At 37.5% G+C, this 26,215-nt stretch overlaps 1 protein-coding gene across 13 annotated transcripts in view; it reads right to left on the bottom strand.

The window, feature by feature from the left end:
• erc1b (ELKS/RAB6-interacting/CAST family member 1b) overlaps positions 1-26,215 on the bottom strand; it is a 248,349-nt gene that overhangs the window by 184,514 nt on the left and 37,620 nt on the right. For 5 of the 13 annotated variants that reach the window (XM_055191234.2, XM_055191229.2, XM_055191231.2 and 2 more), the window contains exons 3-7: positions 23,874-24,290; positions 16,114-16,188; positions 13,411-13,566; positions 9,669-9,836; positions 5,143-5,310 (exon numbers count right to left, since the gene is read on the bottom strand). In XM_055191234.2, the coding sequence (XP_055047209.2) occupies positions 5,143-5,310; positions 9,669-9,836; positions 13,411-13,566; positions 16,114-16,188; positions 23,874-24,290 (984 nt within the window). Of the gene's footprint in view, positions 1-5,142; positions 5,311-9,668; positions 9,837-12,746; positions 12,840-13,410; positions 13,567-16,113; positions 16,189-23,873; positions 24,291-26,215 lie in introns of all 13 variants that reach the window. The other 8 variants (XM_055191233.2, XM_055191223.2, XM_055191225.2 and 5 more) reach the window with 2 other exon arrangements.

Below are 26,215 nucleotides of genomic sequence, written 5' to 3'. Positions count from 1 at the left end.
TAGAAGTAACAAGTCATAAAATTTGAAGTTTGCAATAACAAAAAAATAAAAATATGCTAGAAAATTGTATAGCTCTAATCTATGACACAGTTTTAAGAAAAGCAATGGCATATGATGCTAAACATTACTGACTGTTATATTTTGTAGCCTTTGTCATACTAATGCCTCTGTGTCTGCCATTCTTGCAATTTGGATGACAAATCATCTATTTTAAGCAGCAGATAACATTACGTTGGTGAGAATATTAAATTAGCAGAATACACAACTTTAATGTTCAATACATAAGAGAAACCAAATGCTTAAGCTTGCAAGACAAGATATATTAAAAACACAGCCCGCAGTTCTGTCAAATGACCCTAAACTGTCTTACACTGGCCTCAGACCAGCGAGCCGTCCTTAATATATGCACACATTTTGCGTTTGGCCTATAAAAGGTGTAGCAAGAGAAAAGCTCTTCTTTCAAACAGCTTTCATCAGTAAGACAAACCGCCTCTGCCGAGCCCATCATGCCAAAGAGATCTGCTCAATGTCAAGACGTTCCACTTCAGTTTACATATCCGAGTTTCATTCCCCCTCCTCTCGCATTAACAAATGTTACTTTCTGCAGTTTGTCCTGCTGTGAACTCGAGAAAGAATTCGCATCCAAACCGCTGTTTTCAATATTTAGCTCTGCTTCTTCCACCGCGTATCTGTCTGCCACCTTATCTGACCAATGTCGAAAATTAAATTAGCGCTATTTTCCAGACTGTTAAAGGTGTTCGGTTGAACGCAAAACATCGAGCGTAAACAAAGGGATGAAGAGGGAACAGATCTCCCGCCTGCTGCTGGATGAGGCTAAATGAGAAGCCAAAGAGCTCTGCTGCGCCCGAACCAGAGACGCTGGGAAAGCAATCACACATCACAAAGAAAGAAATTAATGTTCAAACATTAAAGGGGAGCGAAGGAAGGCAGGAGTGTAAAAACAAACCCGGTCCATGCCTCCTGTGAGAACATACTTCACAAGACACGTAGCGGCTCCTTCCTCTCGTGTGTATATATACACAGACACAAAGCTTTATTATGCATAAACGTACTAATGCAAACACAAAGTCTATAAGTTAAAATAGTTTATCATATTTAACAGTTAGATATTTAATTACAATGTTAGTCTAAATGGTTGCTATATTTTACAATTCTGTAAGAGCTAGCAGGTGTCTATATGATATATCCATTAAGCTGTTATTTCCAAAGACTAAAGTAAACACTATTTCCCTGTCAAGGCATAGGAGGTTCTTATAAAAAAAGAGCATAGGTATGCTGTTTTCCCCCTCATCGCCTGTAATTCTGTTTCCCTTGTACAGTCTATCGTTTTGTCACGTATGACCTGTGCGATGAATGGCGTATTCAGAGAGGTCCTGTTGGGAAGCCCCATGCATGCCTCCATACTACTGTCTCAATGTGTTATGGCCATTAGGAACAGCTCTAGGGCAATACAGAGTGGCTCAAGCACTCTAATGGAAACTAAATGTTGCTTTTTCTGTGGCTTGGGAGCTCGCTCTGTTTCAAGAAAACTTCATCATGTCCCCGATGACTCTGAGAGGCTTTCAAACTCTTACTGCGAAGCAGAAAAGATGGCGAAATTAAAAAACGAAAAGATCGCGAGGCGAGAGTGAAAAAGAAAATGAAGGACAGAAATAAAAATAAGAGTTTAAGTAAAAATCATTTGTGCATAAGAAAAACGAAAGCGTGGCAGCATTACATCTGTGACATTCTGATGAAATCTAGGCCAGATTTCTCAAAACAACAAGTTAAACATAACTACTGCTGCTCACGCAACTACTGCAAATGTGTCATCTCTGCACATGTGAGATACAGTTTTTTTCATTTCCACACTTTTAGAAAATGTGATACAAACGCTGTCACTGGGAGGTACCCTATATGTATCTATATACGTACAGATATGTATAAATTTGGTAATAGTATATACCTTTAAGGTACCAATATGGGTACAGTGAAATGGTATCGCCCCAGTGCCTTATTTTCTAAGAGTGCACAGATTTAGTTAAATTAAACTCGGCCCTATTTGGGTAAAAATGTGTTTTCTATACCAAGAAAGCGACAAGTTGAAAACCACTATTTTCTGTTACAAACTTTCACATAGCATCTTTAGGTTATAAAAACATAAAAAAGATTTATTAAAAAAACTGGTTATTTTTCCACAAAATGCAATAAATCCATGACAAGTTTTTATTCAAAATGCTATAAATCTATTGAATCAATATATAAATGCGCAATATATAAATGTGCATTCATCTTTGCCATTTTATATTCATTTAGTTGACTAGTGGTATTCACCGATTAAAAAATAAACATTAAAGAAACACTATGCAGTTATTTCACCTTAATATAACAGCTTCAAAGTTATTTCGGTGGTAAACAAAGTCATAGTAAAGCGAATCATCCTCCTGTTGAAGCTCGGGGAGGACGCCGCTATCAAAACCAACATTGCAAGCTTGAGAGAACCGCCCCTGACAAATCTCGCGAGAATCACGACTTGCTTTACGGCAACGACGTCACACACGATACGCTTGTTCGACTTCGTGGGGCGCTGCAGGAGCCGGCGGCCGGATGACGTCAGGGTGCCGCGAGAATGAACCCAGACGGCGCTTTGGCGTCATCCGTCTGTCGGTTCTTGCAGCGCTGCATGAAGTCGATCAAGCCTATAACAACAACTGCACACGCGAATTTGAGACGTGAGGCTAAATGATTTAAAAGTTAAGAAAGCGCGTTCGGAAGTGAGTAGGAAAAGGAAAAGAGAATCTGACCGCGTTAGGAACCGGACATGAGTCCCACTCGGTAAGTATTCTCCAGCGACTCTAGGGGTCGCTGTTTGACAAAAACGCCGAATTGCATAGAGCTTTTTTATTGGAATTAACCAAAACACTTACTTTGTCATACACTGTCATTGCTGTGTCATCATTGGGACGTCGTCGCTTAACATTTTTCACAGCGATCAGCTGTAAAAAATGTTGGTCCTGCTCGATTTTCGTTGGCTTCGCTTAAAATAATAGAAAGTTTTCCATAAGATCTCCTGGATTCAATGTGTTAGCATGACAGAAGCTTTATGCTGTCGTGCGAGAACAAGCGACCGGCATTTTCCGTCTCCCGAGTGCCTCTCGCGAAAATGATTAGATGTTGATGGCTTACATTTCTTTCCCCGGCACAGAAAACCATCACAGGTTTATCAATGCCATTAAAGTTTTATTTTGTTTTTGTTTGTTTGTTGATCACAAAGTACAAGATGAGGAAAACTAGGAGTCTGTGTATTCAACGAGCCACCATTGTTTGTTTACATTGACTGGAATGGTGCGCTGTGATTTGTGGAGTGGATTTATTGCATTCTGCAGAAAAGGAGGAGTGGCGTTTATCGCGCTTTGGGAAAAAAGGGAGAAAATATTACAGAACAACTCGGCGCAAATTGTAATTTTCGTAAAATTAAGAATTTACTTATTAATACTGACCTGATACAATACTGATTTTGGAAGTAAAAATGGCGTTTATCGCGTTTTGGAACAAAACTCTTCATATATTGTAATGAATTAATCTGTTTTAGTATTCTTTCATTACAATGCAATCACTTTCTCAACTTTTTCCAGCCATTAATGTCACAAAGGCCACTTGAGCTAATGGATAATAAACAATGCTATATATCAAACTTGTCTTGATCAGACTAAACTCTGGCATGTCATGATCACCATCAAATAGATTTCTAATCTTTCCTTAGTAAAGATCTGGTTTCACTCAAAATACATTACACAATCACACAAGGGTGCATCGGACATCATTTCGATTTGACTGTGAACTTGTGGGACCAAACTAAGTACACAAATATGCATCAAGAATGCAACAATAACCAGAGGAGAAAGCATGTTAAAACAAGTGTGAAAATGATACCCTCAAGTCTGTATTTTTTTAAAGGTGTGCATGCATGAAAACCTATATCATTAAGATGAAAGACTGTAAGTTACAACCTTACAGAAGCTTCCTGAGCAACTCAGGTCAAAGCTACATTCAAAGTAAGTTGGTTGCCTTGCAATTTTTAGTTTACTCAACTTAAAAATAGTTACATTGTGTAAAATGATTATATTTATAAGTTGCATTAACTTAAAAGTTTAAGGCAACCAGTTAACCAGTTTAAAGCAATTGCATTTTCTCATTGCTGATGAATTCAATACTTTCAACACAATACTTTCTGGATTTGACCCAATCGACTGTTTATCCAGAGGGCAACATCTATAAAAGCAAACACAATTCAGTACTTCATAACAAATGATTTATGTGCTTGTTTGGGAAACCAGAGAAGTTCTGTAATAAAATAACATATGACACAAGTCACAATGATCTAAGAAGAGAATAATTTGCAACACTTTATCCGTAGAATCTCCATTAGTGAAACTTCCTGTTCCCCAATAAAGGTTGCTCATGGTGGGGTAAATGCAGTCGGACAAACCCAATGGTAAGATTAATGAGACCGCAGAACGGGGTTGTTTGCACAGCCTGTGATCTCAGTGAAGTTGATAGTCAGATACGACGGCCTGATGAGAGGACCGACCAGAGGATGCTGGAAGCCTGATGCGTCACCATGGAAACCTACTTTAGCAGTCCCATGTGTCGGTGCATTCAGCCCGACACAAAAACGTGAGCCATATTTCTGTATTAACACTGTATGCGAGGTCAGGGTTTGCATCCGGTAATATTAACATAAACAAATATTTGAAATATTCCCAGCAGTAGCGGAAAAAGTTACAGCTTCCTGTATATGCAGCGAGCTTTAGAGATAGAAAAAAACATCTGTTGCATCAATATGAAAGATGCAAAGCAGACGTATACATTTTTTAAAGGGCAGAGGCCGCATTTAGCTGAGGTTAACAGCTCGCCTGTGTCATTTCTGAGAAAAGCGGACTGCATCGCCATCACAAACACAACTTTTCCCTACTTTTAGAAATCATGAATTTACACAGAGGGTTATTTGGTGAGGCTGGTTTCGAGCATTTGCCAGAGTCGTTAGACCTGAAACGTTGCCTAACAGTGCCATCTACGTTCGGAGGTTGGAAGTTTTCCTTGTATGAAGGGGCATGTGGGTGTGTGCCCTGCGGCGTTTACCTTTTTCTGCAACACGTTGACCTTGCGTTCTTTGACGTCGAGCATGTCTTTGAGGTCGTGGATTTCTCCGCTGAGCGTGCCCTTCTCCTCTGACATTTCTTGTATCTGTTTGGTCTTTTTGTTTAGCGTGGCGTCCTTTTCTTCTAAGCGTAACCGCAGTGCGTCGACCTGAGAAGGACATATTACAGACCAGCTTAGCAGCCACAGAAATCACACAAGTGCACGAAACGACGCTTAATGTGCATTAAAAAGCTATTATTCACAACAATGTTCTAAAACACACATAAACTTGGCAGTCGGGGCACATTAGCCACGGGGTAAACTGTATGAATCACATGCTGGCACTGGTAACACAGGATTATGATAAAAAGTGTGATGATAGACTAAATACAGAATAGAGAGCGCACACAAAGGCACCATTCATACCACTGCAACTTCTGAAAATGCTCATCAGTTTATCTGATACAATAGCGACCCCTATTGTTAAGGAAAGAAACCTTCATGACATATATCCAGTATGTTTTTAATGTTGTGCTAAATAATTAAATAAACAAAGCTTCAGTATTTTTAAAGAGCAAAAACTCATCACTTCATCATGGACATAACTTTAATATAATACTCATATACATATACAAGTATGTATACTGATGTTTCAATCACTGATTTCACATTGAATATTGACATGACCTACTGAGTCACTAATTAAATATTTCAAGGTTATATTTTTGAATAATCTTCTTTATATTAACTAGGATGATTATACGTACAAAACCGTAAAAATTGTCATTTATTGTTATATATACAACTCTACCAACTACCACCTTTATCCCTACCAAATGTAGTCAATGTATACTTGCTCGCTTCTCTGACAAATGTTACATGATCTTATTTGTACACCCCTCTGGAAAAAGCATCTACTAAATTATTAAATGTAAATGTATTTACTATTTCCTGCTGAAAAACAGTAGCCTAAACTCCCAGCCAGGTTTAGCTGGTCTTAAGCTGACCAGCTGACCCACCAGCTTGACCAGGCTAGAAGACCAGGCTTAAACCAGCTATTTCAATTTTAAACCATCGAAGACCAGTCATCCAGCTGGCCAAGCTTCTTGCCTTGTCAACCTGGTGGGTTTGCTGGTTTAAGCTGGTGGGTGAAGTGGTCTAGCCAAAAAACAACTAGCCAAAACCCCTCCCTCTAAAACCAGGCTTCTTCAACCGCTAAACCTGCTTCAATCAGGTTGGGAACCAGCTTAAGCTTAAGCTGGTTCTAGCTGTTTTTCTGCACATTGTAAACCCGGATAAGTTCTACTAACTCAAAAAATTGAGGCACCTGATTGCCGATATTTTCTTAAGTTTGCAAACTTAAAAGTTTCGAGTACTGACAACTTCAATTCAAATCAAAAATCTTAATTTATCTAAACTTAGTTTAAGTCTCATAAAAATTAAATTATATACTTTATGTAACTTAAATTGTAGTAGTAATGTTACTTAAAAATTTGGTGGCAACCGATTGCCTTGTTTCCTGTACTCAAATACTTACATTTTACAACTTAACAGTACACTGTAAAACCCAACAAGTTCAGAGTACTCAAAATATTTAAGTAAACAAACTACAATTTAATTTTTGTTCTCAAATCACAGAAACAAATCATGTGACTCATGAATATTTTATACCAGTGAAAGTGTGTTGAGACTGAGCTCAGTGCTGACTTTCACAAAGTTTTTGTTTATATGATAGAGGAAAACATTATTGACCTACAGCCTAAGCACATGCACTACACTTCTGAACAATGGTAAGCAAAAAAATAAAAAACAAACTCTTCTAAATCTCCAACATAAATAAATGTTTAACACTACTGAGTCTTTTTCTTTACTAAAAACCACATAACATATCACTTAATTAAAAAAAAAATGTTGTTGTATTGTGGGCACATGCAAAGCATGCTGGGAACTGGAACCTCCTTAACCAATCGTGTTGATTTAACTTTAAACTGAAGTAAATGTGCAGTGCCAGACTCTTTCTTAGCTTACCTGGCAAATTGAACTCATCACAACCACCAAAGGTTTGTAATTATTTGCATCCAAGAGCAAGTTAATCTGTTTGAAACACTTCTGAGTGCACGTTTAACAATGACGTCACTTTTTGGTATAAACCGCCACTAGAAAGCGTTTGACATGAAAATATTTAATTATGGTTGAATCCATTTTCAAGTTCCCTAAACTCTTTAACTTTGATGTAGTTGTAAAAACTCAAAAAATATTTACGGTTAACTTAAATCTATGATAGATGTTGAATGAACTCAAAAATAATAGTAAGCTAAACTTTTTGGCACATTTTGAATACCAGGTACTTTCCATTATAAGTTAGTTATATTGTTTGGGTTTACAGTGCAGGGTTACATAATAAGAATTTGGGATGTCCCGATTCCACTTTTTCATTTCTGATCCGACTTTGATACCAGAATTCCGACCATCAGCCGAAACGGATACCTGCCCGATACTACTGTAATTAAATGTGAATATTGCTTTCTGCTACAGTATAATTTTTAAAATGTTAAAATCAATAATTTAAAATTATTTACAAGTTACAGGAAACATTAGTAAATATTAATCATGGAAGTGTTTAGGAGAATATATAATAGGTATGTTTGATCAATTAAGTATGCTAAATATTTTTTTCTTAATTGTGTAAAACAGTCATAGTAAAAAGCTTTATTGTGCAGATGGTTATTTTGAGAATTATGCACTTGACCGGACTTTTTATGCACATTCCGGGTGCCGAATTGATGCGCCTAAGTCATAACACGCTACGTTTATGTGCTTTCTGGGTGCAGAATTGATTCACTTGAATCATCCTCTCATGGGAATCCTCGCTCCGCAATGGAAAGTTTATAACTGTTAAAACACAAAGAAAATAGATGCATCATGTGCTCAGCACATATAAAATTGCATCCATCCAACGGCTTACTGAGACTTTATCATCTCTGTACTGAGACTTTAGATCTTTCAAATAGCCTACAGTTATCTTGTGTGTGAATGATGCGTTTTATCCATCCGCTTCACCAGTGGATTAACTCATTTAGCGAGTATGCTGCGTTTCAGGCAACCAGTACCCCGTAAATCACGACTTCAAAACGGCTCTAAACTGGGAGTACATCGATCTTGTACGAGTTCACGGGTGGGAAGTCACGGGTTTGGAACGCGGACTCCCAGTTCAGAGTCGTAGTTTTGAAGTCGTGATTTACGGGCTCAAAAAGCTGCCTGGAATGCAGCATAAGTTACAGTGTTTCTGTGAACTTAAATATCTTTAAATGTGCGTTTGTTCCTTTACATGAAGCTATTGAGTGTATTAAAAGACTTTGAATATAGTGCATAAAACTTTTATGGTGCTTTTATAATATGTTGTCCTTTTAATAGCTTGTCAGTAACAACCACGGCTAACAAACATATCGGAACTGATATCCGATATCTGATCCAGCCAAAAATCGGATCTGGACAACCCTATTAAGAATATTTTAAAGACGCCATATCATGAAAATCTGACTTTTCCGTGTTTAAGTGCTATGATTGGGCCCCCAGTGCTTGTATCAAACTAGAAAATGTGACAAAAAAAAACAGTAACTCAGTTTTGGTAAACCATTCTCTGCAAGCATGTGAAAAAATAGGTCATTGAAATTTGGCTCCCCCTTGTGCTGTCAGAGGGGATCTTATTATAATAATACCGCCCCTTAATCTGCACTATCCAACCATGGCAATGCTATTTCCTATAGAGATCAGCTCCTTTGCATGTAAAAGGACACACCAACGGCACATTTTTGCTCACAGCTACAAAGTGGCAATTTTAACATTTATAATAAATTATCTATATGGTATTTTACATACATGCTCTGGGGACACCAAATAATTATTTTACATTTAAAAAAAGTCTTGTAAAATGTCCCCTTTAAAGGTGCACTGTGTAATTTTTGGAATGATCTGCACAGAAATGCAATGTAATCTACATAACTATATTACCTTACAAAATGAACTGTATTTATTTTTACTACCTTAAAATACAGGGAACTACACTGCGACCATTTTGGTCGCATATGCGACCTTTTGAAATGCAATTGCGACCCTAATTTTTAATGGTCGCAAATGTATCACTGATTATTTTTGTACCTACCTTATGTTTTAGGCAATATTCTATGATTTACTATGAGCATTTATTAAAACAGAAATTTGTATTTTTATGATATTATCCTACACTACACAGGGGATAATATGGATTTTTCTTTTCCCAGAAAACTTCTTGCATAAAATAGATTCAAGCACTTTCAATGACCTGTATTCTATGTATGTATATTTTCAAAAACTTCCTATATTTTAGTTATTTTGATAGAACAGTGAAAATTAAAGACACAAAGTAGCAGAAAGGGGGAGAAGAACAGGAACTGAAAAACATCCAGCCAGGATTCAGGTCCCCTGTGACAGTATAGCATTATCAACAATATGCCAGATGCCCCATAATTGGTATATAAATATTTTACCTCAGTCTGGAGGATGGCGGCCCGCTGTTCTTTGGCAGTAAGAGACTCTTTCAGAACATCGACATGCTGCTTGCTGTCAGAGAACTGATTGGTGAGTGTCTCCAGTTTTGTCTGAAGACCCAAAAGCTCGGTGTCCTTTCTGGACAGATCCTGCTTCACCTGGTCAATCTGAAGAAAACAAACAGTCGGTCAAGCTCAGAGTGAGTGGATATTTTTCCAAAAACGTTTAGCAAACCAGCTCTTGTGGAATCTCAAACATGGGTATAAAATCTAAATTATCATATAAGATTGCATACAGTGACATCAAATTCAGTGAGCCTGCAAACCCGCTGAATCAGACCTAAATAGTTTAAGTATAATCGAGTTGTTTTAGTGTACAGAAACTGTAGATAAAAAGTGTGTTCAGCTACAAAGAGGACAATGATGTACTTCTCTCATTAAACATCATACAATGTTAACAGAGCTAGACATAAGAAAAGATTTTTTTCAAACACACACATGTAACAGAATTAAGATGCATTCAAGGACAATATTAATGAAAATATGTGTTCATCCCAAGCATGTACAGTACAAACAAACTCTGACACATTCCCAGCATGCACTGGGGCAGCTGCAGCAGGTTAGCAGGGCCTAAAGCTGTCAATCTACCAGCTGGCAGTCATCCTAGTGAAAAAACACGTGCACAGGCACAAAACAAAGGCGAGAAGAAAATAAGAAAGAAGGAGACTCAAGCCGTGTGGGCATTAGTGCTCTGAGCTCTACTCCATCCAGCGCTATACAAACAAGAGAGGAAGGAAAACAGTTAAGGGAGAGAAAAGCATTGTGGGGACTCCAGGTGACTCTGCTTTCCTGATCAGAGACAGATAACTTCAATGACTTCACCTACTGTCATGAATCGAATAGGTAAGGAGTCTCTAAAGCTAATATTAATGCTCCCCCCACGCATTTTCCACTGTTCCCTCCATGTAATCACCCACGGGTCCCATAAAAACGACTCATTAAAGCAATACTTTTACTAAACTCAAGCAATCCGAGATACATATGTGCATCGTCTTTCAGAGGAGCACATTTGGAGTTATTTTAATAAATGTCCATGCTTTTCCAAGCTTATAATGGGAGAAAACTGGAACAACTTCTGACTTTGAAGCCTAAAAAAGTGCATCCATCCTTCATAGAAGTAATCCACATGGCTCCAAGGGGTTAATTAGGGGTGCGACGGATCACAAAACTCACGGTTCGGATCACATTATGGTTTTTGAGGCACGGATCTGATCATTTTTTGGATCAGCTAAAAAAAGATGGGAAAAATCTAATAACAAATCAAGACATTTCAAACCTTTATGAAAAAGAACAAAGTTGCACATTAAGGTCTGAAATTATCATTAGGTACAGTAATCGAATCAATTAAATAATAATAATAACACTGTCTTTATTCTATTCATTAAATGTAATTATTATGTTTTAGAGCTTCAGAAATGATTTTCTCTTTGTCTTGGGTTGTTTGATTAACATTAAGGACACAGACTTAAGTAGGTTAATTGAGGTTACTGTCTCTTTAAGACCAAATAGTCACAGACTGGTTTCTGCTTCTAATCTATACACACACTTTAGACATAAACAAATGGTTTTATAAGAAAAAGAATACTGTGGAGATCATTTTGTTTGTATGTGCCCTGTCACGAACAGAAAGATTTTATGTTTGCTTGCTTTTTGAAACGCGTCTCTCCGTGTGTGGAGTATTGAGTGGACTTACGCACGCGCACACACAGTGCAGCATAAACAGTCGTCCCACATAAAAACTTTAGTTTTTTTTTCATTGCTCTATTAGCCCAATGTATTTAAATACACTACAGTATGAGCTTCATTGATGCAACTCTATAGTTTACACATCAAAGAGTTCTGAATCTGCTGATCTGGATCAGGATGATCACGTCTGACTGGAGCTTAAAGTAAACTGCTCACTTTATCGCCTTTTTGTGGTTAAATTGTTTAAAATCACTTAAATGTTAACATTTGCAAGCCTTTGAAACACGTGCCAATGATAAACTTTCCCTATTTAAATTTGCATAATAATCCGCAAATCACATGCGAGCCGAACCGTGGGTTGTGAATCGTACGGATTACGAATCAACTGCGATCCATTGCAGCACTTGGGTTAAGAAAGGTCTTCTGGGAGTAATCGATGCGATATTGAAAGAAAAAAAAAACTCTCGCGTGAGTCCAAGATGGCACCATTACCGGAAGCTAGTTATTACACTTCATAAAGTTAGAAATATGGATCTTTCTCTTACACAAATCATATCAATTACCCACAAAAGACCTTTATTAACCCATTGGAGCCGTGTGGATTACCTCTGTGAAGGATGAATGCACCTTTTGGGGTTTAAAGTAAGAAGTGGTTCCCTTGTCCCTGTTTTCTACCATTATAAAGCAAGGACATTTACTAAAATTACTCCAAATGTGTTCATGTGAAAGATAATGGACATGTATCTCAAGATTGCTTGAGGGTGAGTACATCATGGGGTGATTTTGGTTTTAAGTGTTTTGGTAGCTCAGTAGGCAGAGCGCAAAGGATGTAGGGTTCGAACCTGAACTGTAATTCACTTGGGGTAAAAGTGTCAGCCAAATACAACAATGTCAAGATAAATCCCTAAAAGGGATGTACTAAAACTTGACTTTTATACATTATGGCCAATAAATACAACTGTCAATATTGTAGATCAACACCTACATTCACAGGTTTATAACTTGAGAGACACAAACATGTTTTCATTGAACAATTATATTATAAAAAATAGGATTCATTTTATCTGCTTCTTAATCATTAAAAAATTTAGAAAATATTAATAAACGTACAAATCTAATTCTATCTGCACTGTATGATTGCAAATATATAATGCATCCTTTTTGGACTAAATATTCTGCCATACGCTGTTAATAAATGAAAGCACTTAATGCATCACTGAAATAATGCAGGCAGACTTTTCTGAGCATTGTGTAAATCCTATCTGAAATGGGTGAGGAGTTGCTATCTCTGGTAAGAAAAGCAGAGCTAAACCGGTTCTCTGGGCGTCTTACGGCAGAGACCTCCCGCTGCAGCTCAGTCACCCGTTTTTTCAGCTCTTCACCCTGCGATTCGCTCTGTGCCAGTTCCTCCTTTAGTTGCTCTACCTGTCAGGAGAGGGCGCTGTTACTGCAACAACCACCAACAAGCAGCCTTAACCAGTCGTGGTTCACATGCACGCCCTGTCTGAACCCAAACATCACCTCTTGGGTCACACCGTGACAACTGACAACGGGTAACCGAGATTATGAAACAAATCACCGCAAACCATGCGATTATTGTTAGCTAACTAGCTGCAACTGTAAGCCAATAAATATAGAAAAGCGTTAAAAAATAAATAAATAAAAGCCTAAACAATTGAAATATATTAAACAGAATTTTAAAAGAAAGTTAGAAATAAATTAATAGCTTTCATTAATTTCAAATAAGTAAATGTTAATAAATAGTTAATAAAAAATAACCAAATCAAAGCCAATTTGAGTCTGTACTGTTTACATAAAGCATAACAATGCCTTTATAACAATTAAACACAAATTTTATCATAGTTAATATTTTACCAAAAGACAATCGCCAATATCCAACCAAAACCAAAAGCCATTAAAACAACACATCTCAGATGTACTCAGAATAAAGTGCCATAACAAAACATTTGTAGTTCCCATAAATGAAAAGTTGTACCTTATTCTTCATGAACTTGGAGTGACTGCGATAGACCTCCATCTGTTTCATCTCTTCCTCTCTCTCTTCTGTACTAAGAGCTCCGTTTGACTTCAGCATCTGAATCTCATCCTCCAGTTCCCTCAGACTGCGCTCCAGAGAGCTGATCTTTGAGTCCTGTGGAGATCAGACGATGATGTTTGAGAGTAGGACATTCAAAGGAAAATAAAGGTGACCCGACAACATTTTGTGTACTCTGAAGGGGCCAGGGAGGGGCCTGATGTATAAACGTTGCGTACGCACAAAATGGGCAAAGAAATATGCATACGCAATTTTCCAAGCACATATCGGGATTTATAAAAAAAATTACTAAATAAGTGCACACGGTGGTCAAAACATTTCATCTCCCTCTGAGTTTGTTTTTCATTAAAATGTTATAAACATAATGACACCTGTCTGGCAATATGTGAAACCAGTATCAACTTTGACAATCCCAGTGTTTAAAAAACTGTGTTTTTATAAAAAACCCAAAAGCAGCCTATAAATATATGCTAAATAAGTGAATTTTATAACGTATATTTTGAAGTTAAAAGAATTTAACTTTAACCTTTTTAAAACTGTTATGTTTACAGGTTCATAAACAAAGTTTTTCTTCCAAACCGACATTAATAATTTTCCTTCAATTCAAATATATCAAGGGCTAAATATATTTTTTATGCTTTAAAATGTATTTACTTGTAAAATATATTTAAAAATATACAAAAATGGCCAAAAATATATCGGTGAAAAATAAATTTTTGTAAACATATTTCAGCAAATATATTTTTTGGCCATTTTTTGTATATTTTGAAATATATTTTAAAATATATATTTTTTGCCGTATGGGTAAGTAGCAATTTTTGTAAATGACAGGTTTCAATCAGACAGCAAAGATATTTTTCTTGCGTTTTATAAAGTCACATGGATGGAAAACCTATATGAAAATGATATGCAGACCGCATTATGCAAAGTAAAACTAGGGATGCTCGGATCGATCGGCCACCGTTCGGTATCGACCGATAATAGCATTAAATGACTCGATCGGTGCTTGCTAAATCTGCCGATCTCATGAGCCGATCTTTCTGTTTACTTTTTTCATCATAGGGCTCCTGAATGCGGCTGCAATTAGAGACATTTTTTATGTATTGCTAGCATTTTTATAACCCATTGCTCATGTACGACATGCAGATTTGGATTTCTCTCTTTGCCTTTACAGAGATATGTGTATTTTCTATGAGGACGCGCTCCGATCAACAGCGCGACGCGTCTTCACATCCCCATCAAACAGCGTATACAACACATATCTATCGCGGACAATTGCATCCTCATGTCAAAAGTTTCTTATTTACATGCGTTTAAAAGTTTTGAGCATTTAAACTTTCATTTTCCTCACAGCTGCTCTTGTCTGCGTTCAGCCGCCGCACGCACACACAGCTGCCTGTCATCAGTACACGTGAACAGAGCAATCCCTCTCACATCTTAAAGCTAGAGTAACCTAATTCACCTCTCAATAAAATCACTAAGAAACGAATCCATGTATATTTAATTCATACAGTAAAGACTGTAAAGTGTTTTATTTTCATTACTTTTAGGAGACAAACCTTTTTAAAGAGATATTAAATATCTCTTCGCAGATATTTGTTGTGCTTATTTATTTGAGTCTCTATTAAAACAATAATATACCTAATTACTACAAGTAATATAACAAAGGCAACATCTGTGGTATTACTTTCTTTAGAAAAAATTTTAACAGTTACAGTCATCAAAGAGCTTGCATATCAGCTTAAAAAACAAACAAATAGGTATTGGAATCGGCCGATCATGAAGATAACAAATCGGTGATCGGTATTGGCTGCAAAAATCCTGATCGGAGCATCCCTAGGTTGTACACATGGTTTTATAAATCTGAAAACTTTTGTGCGTACGCAAATTCTGCCTTATGTGCGTACACACACTTTAAGGATGGAATCTATGCAAAGTTCAGACAGACAGCATCATCAGACAGCTACAGACATATCTTTTCCGGGTACACTTGACGGGAACATGTTAAAAACCAAAACCACTTTCTAATAGGTATCGTCTCCAAAAATTGTAACTGTTGCACTTCTTATTTGTGACCCTGAATCACAAAAGCAGTCATAATTAGCATGTGTACATTTGTAACAATAGCCAAAATGTATGGGTTAAAATTATGGATTTTATGCCGAAAATTCTAAGCATATGAAGTAAAGATCGCGTTACATGAAGATATTTTGTACATTTCCTACTAATATATATATATATATATATATATATATATATTATCCTATCAAACCATACATCTATTACAAACTAATTTATTTAACTTTCAGATAATATATAAATCTCAATTTAAAATAAATGACCTTTATGACTGATTTTGTGGTCCAAGGTCACATATTATTGCCTCACATATTAAAAATCATTTTGTCTGTTAAATGCTAAACGTAATATAAACAAAATTGCATCAATTTCCTATATGCTGATTTATACAAGTACTGTAGGTTTTAAGAGCAAGGTAAGACATTTCAATCTACCAGATTTGATGGCTGGGAGTAGGATTAATCTAGGGATACAGTTACTCATCTTGCATGCCATACGTCAATAAATACTATTATGAGCTTTAGTTTTCCACCCAAGAAACACACACACAAACACGTACAGTACCTTCATCTCGATGACCGTCTGTAGGGCCTTGGTTTTGGCAGATTCTGGTGCCCCCTCATATCGTCTGTGGACTTCCTGAAGAGATGAAAAGATGAGATGTGGGTCATGAGATCCTCCTCTACCGCCAGGATTCACACCACCCCACATTATCTGTCACTTTAACAATGATAATACTTAAACTAATTCATAAATTATGCTTTTAAAACGGATATAAACTGATATAAATCTCTAAAGCAAGAGAGATCGCCTGTCATCTAGCTTGATTTTCTGATAGTGTAGAGTGTTTACGCCTGGCTGAGTCTCTTATGAATGAGATATGTACTGAGCAACCAACAAACAAAGTAAATGCAATTTCCAACACAAAGATACAAAGATATGCAGGCCACACTGTGACCTCAGGGCATTTAAAGACCTCCAAATCATATGTTATACAAAACATTAACACAGAGTAAGAGCTAGAGTGAGAGCGAGAGAGAGAAAAACATTCCAGCAAAACAGAAAGACGTTTCTAAACAAAAACTAAATAAATAAACAAGATAAAATGCAAGACTTTGAACCAATGAGCAATCTAAAATACACCACCCTTCTGATCGATGTCCAAATCATTATTTAACAACACAGACTAGACCCCTTGTGTACGATGCATCCCTTAGTGGCCCCCCAAAGAAAATGTGATGACATAAAACATTCTAAACATTCAGCCTTATTTTTCTGAGGTTTAATTACACCGAATGTATGATAAATTTATGTATTTTGCAAAATGTCATAAAACTGGGGCCCCCCAAGCATGGCACCCAGTTTGAGAACCACTGCACTAGACGTCACCAGAGGTGCTTCTGCCCTGCTAACCCTTTTTTTTTAAAACCCAAATAAATAAATACTCTTAAAGGAGACTAGTTCTTGTATCAACCTAGAAAATGTTAAAAAGACGAACTCAGTAACTTAGTTTTGGTAAACCATTTTCTGCAAGCATGTGAAAAAAATAGGTCATTGAAATTTGTCTCCCTTGTGATGTCAGAAGGGGATCTTATTATAATAATACCACCCTTAATCTGCCCTATCCAACCACAGCACTGTCATTTAGTGCAGAGATCAGCTCATTTCCATTTAAAAGGACACACCCATTTTTGCTCACACCTACAAAGTGTCAATTTTAACATGTTATAATAAATGATCTATATGGTATTTTAAGCTCAAGTTTCACATATGTACTCTGGAGACATCCTAAAAAAGTCTTGTGAAATGTCCAAGCCTAAATTCTGAAAAAAGTCCTTCATTTCGCAAATGTTAAAGTTTAATGAACGAATTGAATGATTTTTCTCTTCAATAAGAAATTTTAAGTTGAATCAATTTCTTTTAGCTTATTTAAGTCTCTGGATTTGGAAATTTTACACATCATGCACTGCAGCACGCATAAATTAACTGCTACTGTTATATGAGTGTTGTTTTGCTGTTTGTTGTCTTTATGTACTACTGCAGTTGTTTTTTGTTCATTTGTGTTTATTATTTTTTTGTGAAGTTAAGAGCTCACCTTTTTACTTCATGAGATTTGATTACGGTCACCATTTTTGAGACATGTGTGTTGACATATCTGTGTGAAGCTGAAACATTTGCTTTGCATACTAAGATAGCAGAGTTCTATGAAAGTTTCATAAAACTATGTTCAAATATGATTTAATAATAAGTTTCTCATATTGTTAACTGACTATTTGTAGAACAGGAAATGTATAGTTAATCTAACAAGGATATATTGCTGGAACGAGACGTACAATTCAGTGAACGAAAATTTTTAATTGCCTTTTCAGCAATTTTAAGTAGATTTAATTTAAAATTGCTTGTATGTTTAACAAAAAAAATTAGGGCAGCAAGTTATGTTTTTTTTTTTTTAAGTTGAATCAACTCATCTGGGCTTAGAGCGTAAAAAAGACACTTTCATCTCGCTCAAGAAGAAATTGTATATAATTATTACAAATAAAAAGATCCCATGTTACTCTGACGGCATCAGTCTGTGTGTTCTCGAAAGTGTGTTAGGTGATGCTAAAAAAACTGACACATTTGACAAACTGAAGTAAACTTGAACCTGGGAAAACAACAATGTGGCTTAAATGTGTGCTCATTTAGTAAAGTTGTGAAAACAAGCTCAAAAGATTGTATGTAGTCTTTACAGAATTTTAATCCTCACAATAAAGTTTTAAAAAATCAGTAAAGGTTTAAAAAGGAAACTGGCCACTAGATGTCAGTATGGCCACAGTTTTGCCATTTGTTGTCTGCTAAGATGCCTTACAGAAATACAGAAAAATGCAAAAGAGTGACCCGAATGAGGCTGACACCTATCTGAACTACCTAATTGTCCGAAAAACCCTCTGGAAAGAAATGCATTATCGTTCACTTCACAAGAGGACCATACGGGATGTCCTTATCACTTGCTCAATGATAGCTCAACATGTAAAACACACTTTCCCCCTTTCAAAACTCCCATGACTTAATATTATGTAAAAGTTTTTGACTGAGGAAATTCTGTCAAACTATGAATCAACTTCAGGCATCTCCTTCCTCAAAGACAATCGCTGTACTAAATGTAATCAAAACCTGTCTTACGCCGAATTAACAGCTCTTGTGCTCGGCAACATCTGTGTCTCAATGTCCTTTTCAGTCTCGTCTCTATAGCAACCAATGTTCAATGCTTTCAGTTGGTGACAGGTTTCCCTTTCTCACTTCCTCTGTGAACTCGTTTGTCTGTCTGAGTTTGAAACGGGTAATTCAGAGCCTTGGATCCATCAGTGCCCTAATTGGTAGTCTTAGGTAAAACGTTTAATTGCAAATCGTCCTCATGCATCCTCTGTGGATAAATGACCACGTGTTATCGGCATCCTCCGCACAGCAGCTGTTTGGGGTTCGCGCATTGAATGTCAGAGATAAATATTTTATTAACTGCCATGTAATCCCCATTAGTTGTTTAAATGTCACTATAATACTATAATAGATGGCATTCAAATGAGAGACTGAAATCTCAACATCCCCATGGCATGTAGTCAATAATTTGATCAATTAAAACTCATCTTTGAGCATCATAATAGCATATGTAAAAGTTTTACCTGTCACAGTAATTTCGTCATACTTTGAATGTAACTCTACACTCTATATGCGAATTAGTCCCCGCCTCTACTCGATAGCACAGCTGGGACCATAGATATATATGGACAAAGATGCTACATTCGGCAGTTTCAGACACAACTGCTAAGTTCGGTATCACAAAATGCATACGTGAACTGCACGTTGTATCGTTAGAACCCAAGTCATGTTTTTGAATGGTCGTGCATCATTCCCTCAGTTTCCCCTGAGACGGGAGAAATACTGATTTCAGTGAGGCACTTCCTTCCTTCTTTCAATGACGTAAAATCGTCATTTTGCGTCATTGAAAGACGGATATCCTGTATCTTTGTTGAGTGTGAAAGACTACAGACACTCAGGGTGTTTTCACATATGTTGGTGCGCACCGTGGTGCGGCCTCGGAGCGCACCAAAATACAATGTATTTTGCCGCACCGTACACCACGTGACAACGGTCAGCGCTGTCATTGGTCTCTGACAGCTCTTACCGTCTCATGACCACCCCCACGTTTCCACGACAACCAGCCTGACAGGGAGAGCGCAGCAATCAAGATGTGGAGATAAATGATGCAGGTCTTTGCAAAGTTTCTTTGCTTTAATGCGAAATTGCGTAGCTGTTCTATTAAAGCCTTTCTCACGGAGCCGTTTGCTAAAAAACCTGTAATGTCACTATTTGTGTGTGGAGGACAGCTATGCATGTATAAAATCATCAGCTCAAACGTAAAGGAGACAGCGAATCTCTGCAACGGACCAGGATTGGCCTGTTTGTTGTTAACCCACAATATAAAACCCGGCTCACGTCACAACGGAAGCCCAGTGGCTCAAACATGTGGAGAACTTCCTGTATTTGTATATGTGAAACACCCTCATTCCTCATTTTTTCAAGGTGGGGGCTATGGGTGGGACCCACTCACGCTACAGACCTATTACAGATCAGTGGGTGGGACTTACGAAAATATATGAACACAGACGGAAAAAAACGATCAGCCGCCATCTTTATGCTAAGCTAAGCTAAACAGAAGTTGTGAAGCGAGCCAGACTTCATGTTACAATAACAGCGGAAGTTAATCAATATTATATGGAAGAGGGTGATTTAGCAAGCGTGTTGCTCTAATCCGCTGTTCATTGCACCTTTATGAGCCACAATACTGCAAAGAGCTGAGGCAGATGGAGGAACTGGAGCCCGAGGAGTAGGCCGGAGCCTGGGCTTCGCCTGAGTACAGGAGCCCGTGGAAGACGCAGCAACCATCGGCCTCTGCTGCGTAGAGAAGCCCGGACTGATAGTGCCTGTACTCTCGCTGTGTGCCTTCTTTATTACATTTCTGCATCAGATAAGGATATGGAGGTTTGTTTGGTGAATGTTTCCAGGCAAGAGAGCAACTTTGCGCGTGTTTGGACATGTTTATTTCACAGACGTGTTTCGGCTTACGAGCAGACACGCTGCGGAGTATATGAGCTTGGACGGACTCTCGCTGTGTGCTTTCTTTATAAAATTTCTGGATCAGATAAGGATATGAACGTTTGTTTTGTTAATTTTTCCGGGCGCGTGCGTATTCAAAGACGTGTTTCGGTTTACGAGCACAAGCTCCAAGAGCTGAGGCAGCGCGTCTGTGGAGATATTGTGCAGGGGCCAGGGGACGCGTTTGTGTGCAGGAGGCAGGGATAAACGGACGTCTGACTGTAAAGTGAGTGTTTCTATTTTCTTTGTTATACTAAGGTGGCATTTATGTACAGAATAGCATATCTAAGCGGTTTTTTATATGTCTATATTGTGAAAGCAAAGAGGCCGATATAACACAGATGTAATTACAGTAAACAAGAGACAAAAAGAAAATTGGTAAAACTAAATGAACATTTAAAATGCATACCCTTTTTGAAGTACTTGAAAAAACATTTGTACTGCAGATCTGAAACCGCACGTTACTGTTTGAATAAGACTTTGCTACACACCAGGCCAGAGTGTTATTGTGTGTACCACAATGTAACATCACGTTTAAAAGTAAGTCATGATTGGTGTCTGTCAGACACAGTGGTGGTGGCTATTTTCTTTGTTTTACTAAAGTGGCATTTATGTACACAATATCATATCTGAGCCGTGTTCCGATTAATGGGAGTGGCTTGCAGAGCTGTGCATTGTGGTGCATAGTGGGAGTTGTAGTTTTTCATACAAATGTGCTCTAAAGTCACGTTCTGTCTTTTCTCGGTCAAATAAGCACAAAATTCTACATTTATGTTACATTTCGACTACAAATATGACCCACTTTCCATAAAGATTAATGTTCCTATATGGAATGGCCCTTTAAGAACAAAGTTTTAACGCGTGTTTATTGGAACCTAAAGTGTAGTCCTCAGATTGTAGGCGATATTATATTATTACAAGACGCTCATGCGAAATCTGATATAAACAACAGACTATGTGTCTATATTTCACGGATTATACGCATTTGTGGACAAAAATGGTCATTGGATGTATTTTATTGGACTTTCATGGATTATTCACACATCTGAAACAGACTTGATTCGATTCGCGATCGTTATATCAACACAAAAGGTAAGAAGTCACGTTATATTTTGCATGTTGTCATCTTCTGTCACAAAATACTACATTTATGATGCTAGAGCATCTGAATCTGAAAACAGAGACCAAACATTGATGCTAATCCCTTAAATTATACCTTTTAAATGTATAATAATGTGAATATTATTGTTTGTAGACAGTAGGCTATATAGATATTTTTTGCAGGCTAGATAGTTTGCAGCGTGTTTTCGAAAGTTAAAAAAAATATTTAACGGCTTTATTTTACAATTCTGCATGAACTAAGTAGAGTTTCTGACGAGGCTAACGTACCCCCGAGTCTTTATCACTTTCCCAAGATACGGTCCGGACCTCCCGCTAGCTTCTAGCAATTAGCACGCGGCCCACAAGCAGTATACATCCCCCGCCGGGGTCTAAATTTCTGTAATTTGCGAAAATAATGCGTTTCAAAATGTTTTATAACGGGAATATGATAGCATTATCCAGGGAAAACGAGTGTATTGTTGAGACTGCTACATCACAATTTACTCTGGAATCATTATGTGTCATGAGTTTCTTCTCCTGAAGTGTACTTATTAGTGATACTTTTTTGGTTGATTTGTCTGTTGGCAACATAAACCGTTAATAATTATAATATATAAAATAATAACATAGTATGGTCTGTACTGCTCACGATATCACTATGCACGCGCACGGGCACATGACGTTAGTAGTGGGGCGTGATCAAAGGAGCAGCAACTCATAAATATGTAATGACCACCTCAAAACGGCACAATCTAAAATGCACTGAAACAGATGGGTAACAATCTTTTCCTACAAGCTATTTCGAGCAAACAACTTTTGAAACATGTTTTATGGAACTCATACACCTATTTAACTTGTGGAAAAGCAGTCATAAGATGGGCACTTTAAACACAACAACAGTGCGTCTAATGGTTTTCAACTACCTCTAAATGTGGTCGAAAGTGGACAAGCTCAAAACGTTCTGAACACCGTTTACACCTGTCTTTAGTGTCGTCCACTTGTGATCTGATCGACGAAAACACATCTTAATACCAAGTGTAAACAGCCCCGGATGCCAGGAAAAGTGTTGAGGAGTGGCTGTCAAAGTAAAAGAGGCCAAGAAGGCCAAATTACAAGTCCTGGCCAAATGATATCTTCAACTTGCATGGAGACATTTTATAGTGATTACAGCCCAAGAATGTGATTTCTTTACTCAAGTCTGTGTTAAAGTAGCTTTCAAGTTGATTTTAAGTTTAATGCTTTACAGTAAACCAAATATATGTTAAGAGTATGGTAAAGTAAAAAAAATATTTATGTATATAAAGAAGAAAATTATCTGTATTTGTAATTAATTTATTAATGCATTAAACATGTTTGGACTTAGTTTTTGTTTTGAGTCCCAGCCAGTGCCACCCTTCTCAAATGTTAGTCTGAGCCCTGAATCAGCAGTGTGCTTACCATCATTTATCAAAATATCTTCTTTTGTGAATAAAAAACCCATACAGGTTTAGAACAATGATGAGTATGGTAAATGATAACCATTTTTGGGTCAATTGTCACTCTAATGATGACAAAATGCATTTATGATATTAAAGGAGGGACGGTCATGTTTGTCCAATGCAAACAGCTGATTTTCAGTGTACTATAGATGGGGTGAGATTAGAAACACCTAATGGACCAGAATAAACAAAAAAAATATTTTTTCTTGTTTCTATATGAATATACATATTTAATTGCAAATAAACTGCTTGCTTATTTTGATCAATAAGTGTTACTATTACCAATAATGTAACTATTAAGAACTGGTAGCCTAACAAATTATTCCTGATCTGAGATTTAATAGTTTGGGTACCTGTGGAGTAGGCTTACCAAGTTATTTGATAGATGTTTTTATGTGTAACTTGAGTGATCTAAAAACATCTCAGCCAAGCCATGGCCAAACTCTCTTGCTTTAACATGTTGACATGTGGTTTTCCACTCCAACATAATAGTTATACAATAAAAGAACTGTTTTATTCCTCTGATTAGCTGAACATGTCAGCTAATGGGCAAGAAAGCGATGATATAAATCAAAGGGATACGGTTTACTCAGTATCTCTGGTAGGTCTTACCTCCCTAAGCAAAACCATTTCCTTCTCTCTCTGTTCCAGCAGGCTCTCCAGATGGTGGATGTGCATCTCGGCATCTGCCAGCCTGCGAGTGCGCTCGTGGTCCTCCTCGCTGGCCTTTGCTGACAGCCCTTTGCTCTGCAGCATCTCCAGCAGCTTCTTGATAGACTCGTCTCGGGCGTTGAGCGTCTGCTTCTGGGTGTCAATGCGCAGTTCCATCTCTTCCAGAGTCTTCCTCAGAAGGAAAAGCTCCTTGGCCTGGCGCTCGTGTTCTCCATGCAGCCGCTGGAAGTTCTCCTCGGTCAGCTCGGTTCCCAGGGGTTCGCCGGGACGAACGCTGGAGTCCTGCTGGAACAGCTGGTTCAGATCCCGCTGGATCCGGAGCTCGTCCTGCATGGCCTGAATGGTCATCTGGAGATGCTAGAGACAAACAAACCAAAAAGAAAGTGCTTGTGTAAATACCAATTCGAGTTCACATATCAGAAATGTTTTCTTGGGCCATACTAGCAACATTAAACTTCTATCTACACACATTAAATAGACAAAAGCATGTCAATATTATCTTGTAATAATTGGTTTTGGCTAACAAGTGCATTCAATCATGCATACAGCCATACTATAGACAAACGTTTACACTAAAATCCCTTACAATGCCCCTGTGCATAAAACGAGGAGGTCCATAAAGAAATTGTTGACTGGCCTACACAAAACGCAGAACTGAAGAACTGGTTTAAAACCACATGAGGATCAAAATAATACCATCCTCATATCTCATAAGTTTAGTTTGGGTGCTCAGTACTATTTTTTTCATTGAATAAATTACTTTAATATTTAAAGTACTTCAAACGATCTTATACAAATAGTATACTCCAATGGCAATTTAACAAGGTTTATATGAAATAATCACAGTAAATTACTACAATAGTTTAATGAATGAAGCAGAAAAATATGCATAACAATAAATCACAATTGTCAAAGCTCCAAAACAGACAAAATAAACAATTATTTATCAGACAGTTAATCGTCAGACAAATCTAGTGACAGCCCCTCTTACACACAAATGCAACTGTTGAATCCATAAAATTTTGACAGACCTACAAAGCAACACCATCTTCAGCATCTCAGTAAAACTAATTATTTTATCATATTCTCTATTTTTAAGCAGTATTTTCAGAAGTTTAAGCATCTTTCACCTGCCACTTGTTATTAGTTAGTCTAATAGCCAATATATGTTTCTGCATGCCCATGCACTTTATGTCTTGTGCGTTTCTTTTCCCCGTCCCTCCCACTTTCCTCCATGTGTTTGTTTTTTTCTTTGGAAGCCTGAGACTCTCCCAGCCGTCCTCGCACATGGAATGTGTTTAGAGTTTGCCAAACCACATAATGCCGTGGAATTCGCCGGATGGTTCAACTGCAATGGGATACTTGGTAGCAGCCCACAGTCATCAAAAGAGTTACAATGAACTTAACAAGAAGAGTCATGTTAAGTGATGTTATTTATGTAATATTACGCACATCATGTGTCTTATTCTTAAAAACAAAGAGTTTGAGGCTGTAACATCTAGCATGTGCGACCTCTGACCCGTAACGGCCCTCCAACATTCCATTCATGTTGGTTGGACCACACTGAATGACCTGAGGAGCTCAGCCAATCAGAGCTGACTCATTCGGGACGTCACAACGCTTTGCACTGCCTTCCAATAACACATCCCAGACACCAAGATTCCTTCACAAAAATGCATGAACCACACCTCTCTCACACAAAGCAAATACTTTGGTGGGAAATAATGCTTTATTTAACAAAAAATATCTATTATATAATAAATGTACACTTTCATGATATTTTTTCTTATCTGGATGTTTCTGACCCAAGTTGATGCAAGTTAAGAAGACAGAGGATGTGCAGAATAGATTATTGCATTGTACATACTGTATAAATATTCAAATCAAACAGACACAAATATCCAAAGCATGACAGTTAGATGATCGGTGTTTTTCCAACATTTGGCCTGCTTTCACCTCAAAGCACGCTAAGCTCTTTTCTGCCTGGTGAGGCGATTCCTCAGATAGATCTGCATCATGAATAAATCATAGCAAGAGCATTAATTAATTGATTTCCGTTCCCTATGTGTGGCCAGCCTAATGAGGAAACTCAATGGCAAACAAACAGCGCTCAGATGTGGTTTGTCGGTTAACAGAAATGAACCTGACGTCTGAAGGGAAGGCACATCTATATAGTCAGAAAGACATATCCCAATATTAACTTTTTTTTAATATCCTTCCAAGAGAAGTAAACACACAAGCAACAGGACGGTTTTTAATAAGCAATTCTTAAATCCAAAAAT

The sequence above is a fragment of the Misgurnus anguillicaudatus genome, chromosome 1 (assembly GCF_027580225.2).
Source record: "Misgurnus anguillicaudatus chromosome 1, ASM2758022v2, whole genome shotgun sequence".
Taxonomy (NCBI): domain Eukaryota; kingdom Metazoa; phylum Chordata; class Actinopteri; order Cypriniformes; family Cobitidae; genus Misgurnus; species Misgurnus anguillicaudatus.
This window is presented reverse-complemented; position numbering and strand designations above follow the sequence as displayed.